A 13,827-nucleotide genomic window follows, 5' to 3' on the forward strand; every position below is an offset into this window, starting at 1 on the left:
TTACATGCACCTCTTCTTACCTGCTTTTTATCACATCGTGGTTGCCCTAGGCACGAGAGACTGTTACCTTAGGTTAAAAAAGGTCACTTTTGCCCTTGCTAATTTCACCAAACTTTTAAAAGGTTTTCGTTAGTTTCGCCTAACGTTCATTGCAAATTAGTATACTCTGTATATGGTTTGACACGACAAATTTAACTTAATTTATTTGGTTTGCATCAAATTTGATTTTTTTGACAAATTTTATTCAATTTTGATGGAACTTTGAAAAAATTTCTAGAACTAAGACGAATTTGAAATATGAACAAAAATAATTTAAATTCGCCTAATTTCAAATTTGTTCCTAAAAATGGAATAAAATTTGAAATTTGAGAAAAGCCAAATTTGAAATAGTTCTAAAAGGCCCATACTTATTTTATATTCATTAAAGTTTTATCGAAATTGCCACCATTCTAAAAAATGAAATAAAATTTGTCAAATCGGATTCAAATTTATCTCAAACAAAATAAATTAAGTTAAATTTGAAATGTTATTCCATTTTGACTGAACTTTGAAGAATTTGATATTTCAATAAATTTTTTAAAAGTATTGTTCATATTTTAAATTCATCAAATTTTTGTCAAAAACAGATTTACACAAATTTGTCCAACCATACACAAAGTGCACTAATCTTTCGTGAAAATGTGGTCAATGTAGCAAAAACTTTTGGAAAGTAGAGTGAAATAAGCAAGGGCAGGATAATCATTTTTTGACCTAAGTTAACACTGTTGCCTGTGTTTAACGGCATAGGGTCTGTAAATAAACAAAGTTAGTAATACGCGGTTAAATTCGTAGTTAGGCTACAAAACGGGTCAAAAGCGCAATTCTCTTCTATGATGTTGAGGTTTTTAAGGGGTCTAATTGTAAAAACAAATTTCTAAAAAGGGTCGAAATGCAATCAATTCAGCAAAAATACCCCTTTCCTGTGCTTTGAGATTCGGGCTCTCCCTCTCTCGCCGGCGAGCGCGTGTCGAGATGCCCGCCCCCGCCGCGGCGGCGGCGCGCTGCTCGCTCCCCATCCTCCTCCTGCGGCGGCAACCGCCGGCGCTGCGCCTCGCCGCCACCCGCCGCTTCTTCTCCTCCCGCTCCTCCGGGATGCGGCGCGTCAGCGCGGCCGCGGTCGCGGGGGCAGGGCGCGGGTCGTCGCCGGCGTACGGCGGGCTGCTGCTCGACGCCGGGGGCACGCTGCTGCAGCTGGCGCGGCCGGTCGGCGAGACCTACGCATCCCTCGGCCGGCGATACGGTTCGGACTTGTATCCCCTCCCACTGAATCACCTTTGTTTCGGTTCTTGCGCTTACGGCGGCCATTTCGTCGAACACTTGGCGTGTGACCTGGCCTCGTGCTGTCCGTCACTGGCGTCATCCTCCAGGTGTGAGTAAGCCCGAGGAGAAGATCATGGAGGGATTCAAGCGGGCCTTCTCGGCGCCATGGCCGAAGACGCTCAGGTACCAGGTAATAGACATGGACACGCATCAGATCAGAGAGCAGCAATGCTGCTTGTGCAAGTCGTGAAATTGCGGTGAGTTTGCTGTTGAGGTGATGATGTTTTGGGTTTCAGGGCGATGGACGGCCGTTCTGGAGGATTGTGGTGGCAGAAGCAACCGATTGCACCAACAATGACTATTTCGAAGAAGTATATCAGGTATCGCGTTATTGGTCGTCTCGTGCGGAGTGCTTAATTGTAACTTGCTAATGATGAATGTTTTGCTTTTATTCTCTCTGTTTCGAAGAAGGATTAGGAAATTGTTTTGGTCATTGGATGATTGCTTTGCTTTTATTCTCTGTTTCGAAGAAGGATTAGGAAATTGTTTTGGTCATTGGATGATTGCTTTGCTGAAGGTTACTCAAGGTTGATGAGAGTTCGTCCTGAAATAGTGTTCGATATTTTGTCTTCTGAAGAAAAGCGCAGACCATTTTTCATAACGTTACAAGTTTTCCTTTTTTTTTCCAAACATAACCTTATGACTTTGAGGAAATGGAGAGAATGAGCAGTATTCTGGATATGCTGTCAGAGAACTATTATCCAGATAAACAATCTTTATAGTTGATATTGGGTGGCCACTGAGTACACATGCCCTGGTCTACTTAGAATTAAGAGTTTGCGGTTGATAATGAACAGATATTTTTGAAGTTGAAGATCAGTGCCTTTTAAGTTGTAACTAAGAGTCAAAGAGAAATCAACATTTTTTTATTTGTTGATACATCCATTGTTCGAGTCGTATTTTTACCGTGTGACCTATAGTTGGAATTGCTCTATCTGTCAGTACTACGCTCGTGGAAATGCGTGGCGTCTGCCTGCTGGTGCTTATGAAATGCTGCATGATTTAAAGAATGCTGGAGGTCGTATGATTCATGTATATTCTTCCTTTTTCAGTTCCCAATATTAACTTATGGCTTTGTGCCTTAAAACCCTTGTCTGATACTTTTTTGTCTGCAAATTTCAGTTAAGCTAGCTGTGGTATCTAACTTCGACACACGCTTACGCAAATTACTTAAGGACCTCCATGTCTCAGATATGTAAGTCGATATAACATTGCCCTTTCAAAGTACCTATCTGTTACGAAAATTTTGAGTAATGGCCATATGCTAACAGATCTTGAGCTGTCCAGGTTTGATGCCATTGTTGTATCATCAGAGGTTGGACATGAGAAACCTGCTCCAGAGATCTTCAAAATAGCATTAGGTACATAATAGCAATTAGTTTATGAGCTAAGTTTTCTTTTTCAGTACAACTCAATGTGGCCTGATTTCTGTTCTTTAGATCAAATTGGTGTGGAGGCTGGCAAGGCAGTACATGTCGGAGATGATGAAACTGCAGACAAGGCTGGTGCTAATGGTATAGGGCTTCAGTGCTGGTATGCATTGTCTTTCCCCATTTTCATTCCTTCCACTATTTGCAATCGTGTAGATATCTTACTTCATATGATTGATTGCTTATTAATGCCATTATGATCTTGCCACCATTTTTAGGCTATGGGGAGAGGATGTGAAGACATTTGCCGAGATACGAGACCGAATACTAACAAGATTTCCAGAATGACATCATAGAGAGCTCTCTACAGGTTATCATCACATGCTGTTCATTTTTTTTCTCTCCAAAGCTTCATTGTCATGACCAAGAGGTGCCAACTATTGTAATTTATCATAGTCAAATAGTACTAGCATTGGATTATCGATGTATTTGCATTTGCAATAAACTAGCATTTTTGCTACTAAATGCGGTGAAAGCTACTAAACCATACCAACACATTACAGACACATCACGTTAGGTTTTTCCCACTCCTATGCCTGAAGATCCTGTACAGGCTCTAGATTAGTGTCCATTCCTAAAACCAAGCATGATTAAATAGGCATGTAGAAAACATCACCTCCTGCACAAATGGAATGGAATTTTAACAAGTACACATAGCTTCCAAACGCAGTTTATTTTTCATGCGTGACTTAAATAGAGTAGGCAGATACTGCAGCTCTGCTTATTGTGTGATGCTGACATGATCTAAGATGATGCCATCGTCCCTATCGCCATTTTCCATCATGGTCTCGGCGTCGGAGATGCTCTCCAGTGATCCTCTCCTTGTCGCCCAGCTCACCCCTGACGGATCACGGATGTTTGGATGGATCCATGTCACCTCCCTTGCAGCCTCTTCTGCTTCCTTGACCTCGCTGATACCAGCATTATCACAGTTGATGGAGACCCTGAATCTCTCGAACATATTGATTCCTCAGCAGCCACGAGAATTTGATGCATGGCCTTTATGCTTGGTCTTCTGAACGTTGGACATCACGGTATACAAATTCAGACTGAATGGGAAACTAAGGTAAGATTTACAAGTGAAGCTGTGTTGTCCTGTATACTAAACTTAGAACAGGTGCAGTCGTGCAAAGAGCATAGGCCCTTAGGCTTATTAAAATTTTCTTCCTTCGACAATAACCAGGGCACGCTGCTGCAGCTGATTCCCTTTGCCTGCAATATGGTTCGGACTTCGCAGGCCTTCCGTCCTCGAAACCACCGACCACGTCTGTAAGATTTTTTTTAAGTATGTGCAAGATTTATATAGATGTTAATAAATCTAGATATATATATTAATAATATACATAGATCAGCTGATTAATAATATACATAGATCAGTTGATTAACAATATAAAATGAAAGGAGTTTTTTCCACTTGGCGCTCTTGCCTGGGCATTTTGTGCAACACATCGTGAGGGAGCACGAGGAATAATGGCGGATTCAAGAGGAATCAACGCTGGTTGCGCAACCTCTGAATTTGTGGCGAGTTTTACGCACAAACAAGAAGCTTCAGTACATATTCTCTGAATGGAGTAACACTTCTTCAGTAGAAAGCTTAGAAATCCTCTGGTTTTCTCGTCGCTGGATCAAATTGGTGCTGACTGCTGAAGCTCCCTCCACCTTTTTTTTAATTTAACGCAGTTGATTTTTAAATCTATATTTGACCATTTGTTCTATTTTAAAATATATAATTATTGTTTTGTTATGATTTGATTTATTGCTGAAGTAACTTTAAGGATGATTTATAACTTTGCATATTTGTATAAAAATTTTGAATAAGCTGAAGGATCAAACATAGATCTAAAAGTCAATTACATCAATTAAACAAACCGGAGGAAATAGTTATTAATTTGTATATAGGAGATGATGAAAGCCGCCTATGAAGTAGGTGCTAATGAGATGAGAAATTCAACAATATACAGTCCAATTAGTGAATCTTTGGTATTTACCTCTCGATTCGTATGCCTTTGGTAATACGGAATCCGGACTAGGGATATAAAGTAGATTAGGTCGCTAGTCCGCTTATAGGCCTACTTGCACCCTTCATTCAGACTGTGGGTTGTTTCTCTCTTTTCTCTTTCTTTTTTCTTTTTTTTAATGTTTCCTTTTCTCCTCGACGTGATGGGCCTATTTGAAGTAGGCCCACATGTCACTGCATAACAGCTTATAAAGTATTATTCACTTATATGAGATTTTTTAATATTACTTATATTCATATATATTTTAATGAATATATATATATATATTACTTATATATATTATATATATATGCATCAAGAAATGAATAAATTTAGAAACAGAGAGTATAAAAACGTACAGCATGCAGAAAAAATCACACTCCTGCACAAATGTGATGTATTTTGAAGAATTACACGCAGTTTATTTTCCATGGCATGCATAGAGTACTAGGCAGCTATATTATACTCCCTCCGATTTTTTTTATTTTACGCCGTTGACTTTTTGACTATGTTTGACCCATCGTCTTATTCAAAAAATTTATATAATTATTGATTATTTTATTATGATTTAATTTATTACTAAAGTAATTTTAAATATAATTTATAATTTTATATATTTAGATAAAATTTTTAAATAAGATCAGGTCAAACATAAATCAAAAGGTCAGCGGCGGGAAAAACTAACGCTGGCAGGATGGTCAGAAGATGACGTCATCGTCCCTCTCGCCGTTCTCCAGCATGCTCTCGGCGGTGGCGACGGAGACGCCGCGCTTGAGCGCGACCTCGCCGGCGACCTTCTCCTCGGCGTAGCGCTTGGCCGACTCCATCTGGCGCTCCAGCTCGCGCTGCTTGTATCCCTGGATCTTCTTGAGGCGGAAGAACTCCTCCCTCTCCTGCTCGTCGAGCTCGCCGCGGATGTACGCGATGGTGTTCTCCAGCCGCGGCTTCACCACGTTCTCCAGCGCGTTCACCCGCCGGTTCGTCGCCTTGATCGCCGCGTCCAGCGTCAGGAACGACGTCTGCAGCGACGCCAACTCCACCAGCACCTCCACGGCGCGCCCGTGCGCCGCCCGGCACGCCGCCACCTGCTGCCCGCCGCCGGCCAGCCCGGCGAGCGAGAGCGACGTCGCCGCGGACGAGGACGCGCCGGAGGCGGAGGTGGCGAGGTAGAGCTCGAAGCAGGGGAGGCGGACGCCGGCGATGTTGTCCTGGTGGGCGCGGAGGCGGAGGCGGGCGGGGCCGACGGACTGCTGGACGACGTGGCGGAGCGGGGCCCCGGCGACGTAGAGCGTCTCGGCGAGGGAGAGCGAGGCGGCGCGCATGGCGTCGCCCATGGCCTCCTTGGCGGCGACGATGCGCTTGAGGATGGCGCGGAACTTGACGGTGAGCGCGTCCGACTTCTTCTTGAGCAGCGCGTGGCCGCGGGTGGCGCCGGCGAGCCTCGCCTTCACCATCCCCAGCGTCGTCACCGTCGGCACCACGCTCAGCCGCTGCCCCTGCCCCGCCATGCCGCCGCGCACCACGCTCGATCGCCGGAGATGACGACACAGCCACTTTGAAGCTGGCTTATCAAATATGATGCTAGCGGCCGGCGACGTGTTCATGGCCATGGCAGCACGTCAGCTCGCGTCGCGATGATTCAGGAGGAGCTGAAAGCGATCGTTTTTTTGCCGATGATGGGATTACGTACAGGTGTTCATCAACCGTGCAAGTTTGGAACTTTTTGGAAGGACACATTTTTTTGTTCAAGATTAAGCAGCAATATTCGTGCCAAACTTTTTTTCTTCTTTAACATAATGGATGGATTGAGCTAGCTGGTACACGTTATATTACAGTTAATTACCCCTCCGTCCTAAAAAATAGACATTTGATTATTCAAATTTTATATTACATTATAAGCATTTCTACACTGATTCACATAACTTTAATCATATCAATGATTACAGAGCTATAATCAGATACTTAAATAGCGAATATAACAATTCAAAATTTAAAAATTGACGATTGGAATAACTAGCACTCTCATTTATTCGCTTTTGCTTATGCTTATAAGTCAAATTTGAATATTTAACCTTAACTTTAGATTGCTAACAATACATATATAAAGCTAAACGACATATTTGCAAATAAAAAATAATATGAAAATAAAACATTTATATATGTTTTTTAGCAATCTAAAGCAAATATTGTAAATATGCTAAAATGAAAAAAAAACCCTGAAAATCAAGTTAAAAATTTAAATTTTGGCTTATAAAAAGAAACGAAAATACAAAGGTGAAATTAATGGCATGTTCTTCATACATCATCTTCCTCACATCAACACAGCACTGAACGACTTCACGCTGAAAATGACAAATTAATTAAGATTATTTGGACTTGAATCGTATTTGCTATGCAGCTCTTCATTTACTTCTGAAATTACTGTTTATATTTTGTAGTAGCATATAGTTTGTACTGTAGCAATTACTGCATTAGAAAACACTGGTTAAAACATTTTCAACAAGAGGCTAATATGATTCCTAAAAATTAAATTTTGGTATTAAAGGGTAAAAAGACACTCTAACCGCTGCCCAAAACTACTCCTAAACTTTTAGCACTCCCAAGCATCAGTAATTTTTTACCCAAATTTTGGCTTTTCCCTGGGTTCCTAACTTTTGGGTTACCGTTGGAGATGAGAGTGATTCTTGGCTTTAATATTTTTAAGATGTTACCAATTCAGGGTAATTGGGGGTTAATTTTTAGCTCACTGTTGGAGATGCTTTTTAGATATACCTTCGGACATTGGTCAGACAAGATCATCTCATCTTCACCGCATCACACCCTCTAAATCATTCATATGCCGCAGATCGATCGCCAGGCTGAAAAACAACAAAATAATAGAATCAAATAACACAAGTACTACTAGCTATGTCTATATGTATCTACTATTTCATATATATATATATATATTATTTGTATATATATCTAGATTTATTAGTATCCGTGTGAATCTGCCTAATGCTACGAAGCCTTAAAATATAAAACGGAGAAAGTACATTCCTTCCAGGTTTCTTTGTATTTTGTTTAAGCCGAATTACCATGTACAATCCTTTATGTAAGACCTTTAAGTTGGCAATCTAATTCAGGTGGGGAAACTCTCCCAGGTGATGATTAAAAAAAAAGTAAAACGGAGGAAGTATTAATCAAGCTAAGCAATCAATCAGCAGTAAATGAATAGAGTAATTAACTAAGTTAGCCAAGAATTAATGTGTGTGCAAAGCTGCAATTACCTCTTGGTAATCAGACTCCCTTGTGGTTTCAAGGACAGGACAGTTTGGATGAACTGCAGCAGCATGCGCCAATGCCGCCTCTGCCTCCTCCACCTCCGCAGCACGAGCCCCTGCGCAGACGATGCTGGCCTTGACTCTTCGCAGAGACGATCTTCCCAGGTGCTCGAAGCTGAGCAGTTCATGGAAGCCAAGCTCCAGGTCGGCATCTCTCAGGAGCTGCACGTAGACAGCGACCTCGAGCGATTCAAGGCATGGCGCCATGGCATCTTCGCTGGGCATGATGCCCTCGTGATCTAGCTCGAACCGGACGAACGAATCAGGCGTGTGAAGAAACCTCAGCTTCTGGAACAGGAGGCAGCCGCTGTCGTCGGCGTTCGGAACACTGAGAACCACGGTGCAGGGCAGGTCCAGCCTGAGGTAGACGAGCTCCGGTAGCCTCCCCATGGCCCTGACGCCCTGCTCCCCCAGAGCCTCCACTCTCAGGTACAGGTGAGAGAGGTTGGGGACGAGCGACGAGTTCATCCATGCCGGCGTCCGGCGCAGCAGCAGCGTTCTTAGACGCAGGTGCCGGAGGCGCCGAGGAGGAGCAAAGCCTCCCGGTAGTTCGTCGTCGTCCCACACGACGCTGCCCTTGGCTACCGTCCATTCACCACGGACGTCCACGCTCTGAATCTTGCGCAGGCCGCGCAGCGACGCCACCAGATCGCCGTCGACGACCTCATCATGCTCGACGCCGGTGGCTTGAAATTTTTTTGTTGGACCGGAGCAAATAACTAATTATAATGGTGTTGCCAGCAGTGGTCGGGCGATTAAATTGGTACCTCTTTTTCTGCAGGAATTCCTGGAGTTTGTTGATGAGCTGCCTTTCATCATACATCATCAAGCTCATATGTGAATATTGCTGGCTGTAAAGATCAATAAGAACATCCCTGAAGATTTTCTTCACGTCAGGATTCTGACCGACCGGAACAAATGCGCCGCAACCAAAACTCGGCAAAATCTTGTCATGGATGGCTTTCGCAAGAGTGGTTTTGCCGAGCCCTCCAAATCCAAACACGGAGATGCTCATCGTCTTCTTCTTGTTCATGGACACATCAAGATCATCATCATCATCATCATCATCACCGATGGCGAGCAGCTTGATCAGCTCCTCCGTCGGCCTCCCGATCCCGACGAGCTCCGACGACGTCTTGTACATGTTCAGGAGCCGGGGATCGACGGTGGCCGCCGGAGCTGGGGGCTTCACGGCGATGTCGTCGGCCGTGTACCTGCCGCGCCTCGCGGCCACCTCCCGGAGCCTCTCGTCGATGTCCTCGACGGCCTTGCCGATCCTGCGGCGAGCCTTGGCCTGCTTGAACAGCCTGCCGACCTTCCTCCGGAGGCGCCGGAGCGTGCGCGGGTCGGCGGCGCCGCCGCCGCCGTCGAGGCGCACGAGGAAGGCGTCGGCGACGTCCTCCATGTCGTAGGAGGCCTCCCGGAGGTCGCGCGCCCAGAGCCTGAGGGGCTCGTCGAGCTGCTCCCGCGGCACCTCGCCGATCTTGGCGAGGACGGCGTGGACGCTCTCGAGCTCCCGCGAGAGGGACTCGATCTTCTTCCTCACGCCGGCGTGCAGCTGCAGGTCGTGCTCGTCCTTGAGCAGCTGGCCCAGCTTGGGGACGAGGGCTCCCATGGCCCCCGCCACGAGCTCCATGATCGCACACACACTGGATCGGTGGTTGCTCCCAAGCTAGCTAGGCGAAAAATTTTATGTTTTGGTAGCTAGGCACATAGCCACATACTTGTTCATATGTAGAGATCGGGAGTGGATTTTAAAACCTCGAGAGATATCCCTCGTTTATTGTATGCTATCTAAATAGTCATCAAAATATTTGAAAAAAAATATATGAAAATAGATTAATATAAGATATATCAGTACACAAACATGCAAGTTGAAATATAACTTCTACAATTCATAGCAAATAACAAATTGAACTCTGAATAATAGTATACGTATACTCATTCTATAAATTGTAGAAGTTATATTTGAACTTGCATGTTTGTGTAGTGATATATCTTATATTATTTTTTTATGAATTGTAGAAGTTATATTTGAACTTGCATGTTTATGTAATGATATATCTTATATTAATCTATCTTCATAATTTTTTTTAAAAATTTTTTGATAACTATTTGGATAGTATGCAATAGACGAGGGGTATCCCCTCGAGGGATCATGATACTTTCTCGTAGAGATCGTATTACTCGCGTATTTTTGTTTTTTATTATGCTTATAAGACCTAAATTTAAATTTTGATCGATAAATTTTGAACTTGATTTTGGTTTTTTTCATCGTAGTTTATTTTTAAACTTTAGTTTTTAGATAGCTAATAATATGTACATAAAAGTTTTATTTGTAAATTATTTTTTATTGTAAATATGTGGTTTGGTTTTTTTTGTCACCCTACCCCTGCCTGTAGTCAATTAATGACAGGTTGGTGTTAGATCCAATTGCCTCTCTCATCGTCTGATTGTTACTCTCTTTCAACATGACATTTTTGTTAGAACAAAATTTATGTTTGTATATCAACATATATCGTGTGTGTGTATATATATATATATATATGAATAGCATGTTAGAAAGTTTTATATTGTGAAATGGAAGGTACTGTCTTGTTCCTTAGTCAACCATATTTAATATTCTACAACTTAATTTTAGAGTTTTATATGTATATTTATATCTGATCGCAGTACTGGATTATATATCTTTAGAGCAAGGCTAATAATATAACCAACTTGTTGGCTATAAGAATTCTTATAGCTATCTCTTAGCTCACTCATATAATAGTTAGCTGTTTATAATTAATACAGGGCCCACTTGCCTGTCTCACAGGTTTCTTGGTTCTCGTACCAAAGCTGGCTATAAGCTTATAGCCCACTTCTCCTCTCTCTCCTCCACCTCAGCATTTAGCCGGCTTATAGCTTGCTATTATATTTGCTCTTAGGATAAGTGCATTTAATAAATCGGTGCTTCTTGATGGATCACGCACGCATATGTGACACATGGTCGTGGGCCGACGACGGATCGATGGGCGGCGCCTCTTTAGCTACCCAAAGGTCACAGTAGTATAGCCAACTACTAGCTCTAATTCAACTATAGTCAATCTAATACCCAATTCATACAATAGTTACCTACAAAACATCAATACATGGTCCCACATGTCATACAACTATTTTGTTTTGTAGCTCGTGTGCAGCTGGCTACAAATTAGTAGCCCACATCTCTTCTTCCTCCCCTCTTATCTCTTTAAAATATACTTATAGCTGACTTATAGCCTGCTATTGTATCTGCTCTAAACTAGTAGAGGTGCCTACTCACACAATAAAGATTAATTAAACTGGTTACTGAACATGGCAGACAAGCATCCTAGCTCCAACCTAATGGCATGGGTCTCCCACGTGAGATTAATATATGGGAGCTTGGCTGATGGAGGCCGCATTCTAGGGTTGGATAGTAACTAACGCCAAAACGTATTAGTAGATTGACATATTAATAATCAATTATAAAAAATTAAAAAATGGATTGATATAATTTTTAAAGCAACTTTTCTATAGAAAATTTTCGTAAAAAATATACAATTTAGCGGTTTAGGAAACGGGCCTGGAAAATAAGGCAATCTCTTGCTAACCTGTATGAACTAACGTGGCCAGAGTCGACAAATGCGTACAGCCTTCAGCAAGCATGCGTTGCAAGGTATAATAATTTATCGGTTCCTATGATTTAATTTTAATTGGGACAGTCAATAAGTGGTATAAGCTGGTTTTAAAACCGGTTACATCATATTTATGTTTGTGTGAAGGAAGTAGGAAAAGAGAGAAAACAAAAGCAGACTACAGATTTACAGCTAACTAGTCAGCTACTACCTCCGTCCCTAAATGTTTGACGCCGTTGACTTTTTTATATACATTTGACTCTTCGTCTTATTCAAATTTTTATCAAATATGTAAAGCTATATATGTGCATAAAATATATTAAACAATAAATACAATAATATAAAAATAATTAATAATTATATAAATTTTTGAATAAGACGAAGGGTCAAACATATATAAAAAAGTTAACGGTGTCAAACATTTAGGGATGGAGGGAATACAACACAAGCTCGACACTATGTGTCATTAATGATATAATATATATTTATGTGTAACTATTATATAAATTAGTTCTATGTTAGCTTTTATTGCAAAAAAGATTTAGAGCGTAACTACTCTTCTATTATTGATCTTGCTCTTAAAACAAAGTATACATATGTATGTATTATATGTAGTAATAATTATCTCATCAATAGCCTATCATTTAAAATTATTCTCACTCTATCCTCACCTACCCTCACACCTCACCTACTTTTTATTTATTAAGGGTATCATATTTTTTCTTGACCTTAATCTTTGTTAAACAGCCAAAAAGTATTTACATTTTAAGACAAAAGTAGTAGTACACATGAGATGATTGATTAACTTGCACTTTTTTTACAACTTCAGATGGGTGCATGATTGCATAAATATACAAAAGACGAGCAAATAATTTATCAGTGACACGTACACCATCAGGGCTGCATGCATACCTTGTTTTTTAGATAATGAAATTAGTTGTCCCGGCCTTTGTTTCATAAAAGCTATAGCTAACTATTGCATAGACTATAGAACATAATGATGCAGATTACAACTAACAGTTTGATTAATTTTTTTTAAAAAAAAACTACTCAGAATAGAGACCACCTTAGACACATATATTTGTCTTTCCTGACGGCTTATAAGTTTGATCAGGGAAACATATTGCTTCTATCCTCAACTCATAATAGGAGAATTTTCCAACAGGAAAAGAAAATGCAAAATAAACCTCATAATAGTAAGAAAGTTGGTTTTTTTAGCACCAGGCCTAGCAAAAGAGAAATCTCTATATACTGTGCCCTTCAATTTCTTAAGGGGTTTATCAAAAAAATTCACGATAGAACTAGGAAGGCTTTTTTAGACACTACAAATGAGTCACGGGACACGCTAGTGCGATGCATCCGATTTAATAACTCCGTACGTGAGAATCAACAAACTTTACTCTACATTTTTGGCAAAATCTTTAATCTCCGTTTTCAGCTCTGCTAGCTCAAGGATTTCCACAAGCACAAATTCCATAATCATGTACCTAGAAAAAATTAATCTAAGACATATATGTTCGTGGAAAAAGAAAAATAACTGCTATGAATAGAAAAGGGGAAAAGCTCCCTTAATAATATGTGGCATTGATTTTTTTAATTAATTTGAAACTTGTATTATATATTTGGTATCATATATTTATGATATTTAAATAAATTTATATAAGGTGGATCATCTAAAATTAGAATCCTACATATGCCACTGAGTAGAGGGACTTGGAGAAACTTGCTCGTCGCTGTTGCCTTTTCTTTTCATTTTCCCTTTTCCCTTAATAATATGTTGCTTTTTCTTTTTTAATTTCATCGAGTAGATAGGTGCGTGTCAGCGTGTAGTACAATTTTACCGACCGATGATTTTGTTGCCGAGTTTTGAATTGGTGTGCTTTTCATATGCCTCTAATAAATCTAAATGAAATTTGGCGTGTTGAATTTCAGGGGTATTCTCACTACCCTTAAAAAAGAGGGGAATGAAGCAACACGCTTTCAACCAACTAAACAGACTCTTCTCAATACATGATTATGTCAAACATATCAGCGTAAATAACGCCTAACAAATCGTCCAACCAAACAATCTCACGTGCAAATA

General features: G+C 41.0%; 3 protein-coding genes across 3 annotated transcripts; 1 reads left to right on the forward strand and 2 right to left on the reverse strand.

Moving 5' to 3' along the window:
• The first annotated feature begins 984 nt into the window (after positions 1-984).
• Positions 985-3,505, forward strand: LOC102702870 (haloacid dehalogenase-like hydrolase domain-containing protein 3). Its single transcript, XM_006659106.3, has 8 exons — positions 985-1,279; positions 1,407-1,489; positions 1,596-1,679; positions 2,302-2,377; positions 2,482-2,554; positions 2,647-2,720; positions 2,799-2,892; positions 3,008-3,505. Exons 1-8 carry the CDS (start codon positions 1,012-1,014, stop codon positions 3,075-3,077), a joined length of 822 nt encoding a protein of 273 aa, XP_006659169.3. The 5' UTR covers positions 985-1,011; the 3' UTR covers positions 3,078-3,505.
• A 5-nt stretch (positions 3,506-3,510) lies between these two features.
• Positions 3,511-9,745, reverse strand: LOC102707424. The gene is made up of 5 exons (XM_040526723.1): positions 8,848-9,745; positions 8,056-8,795; positions 5,497-6,351; positions 4,778-4,815; positions 3,511-3,733 (listed from the first exon to the last, which is right to left on the reverse strand). Exons 1-5 carry the CDS (start codon positions 9,743-9,745, stop codon positions 3,511-3,513), a joined length of 2,754 nt encoding a protein of 917 aa, XP_040382657.1.
• LOC121055159 (V-type proton ATPase subunit D-like) lies at positions 5,419-6,648 on the reverse strand. The gene has a single exon (XM_040526865.1). The coding sequence runs from the start codon at positions 6,394-6,396 to the stop codon at positions 5,485-5,487; it is 912 nt and encodes a 303-aa protein (XP_040382799.1). The 5' UTR covers positions 6,397-6,648; the 3' UTR covers positions 5,419-5,484.
• Positions 9,746-13,827: the final 4,082 nt, after the last annotated feature.

This window comes from Oryza brachyantha, chromosome 8 (assembly GCF_000231095.2).
Source record: "Oryza brachyantha chromosome 8, ObraRS2, whole genome shotgun sequence".
Lineage (NCBI taxonomy): Eukaryota > Viridiplantae > Streptophyta > Magnoliopsida > Poales > Poaceae > Oryza > Oryza brachyantha.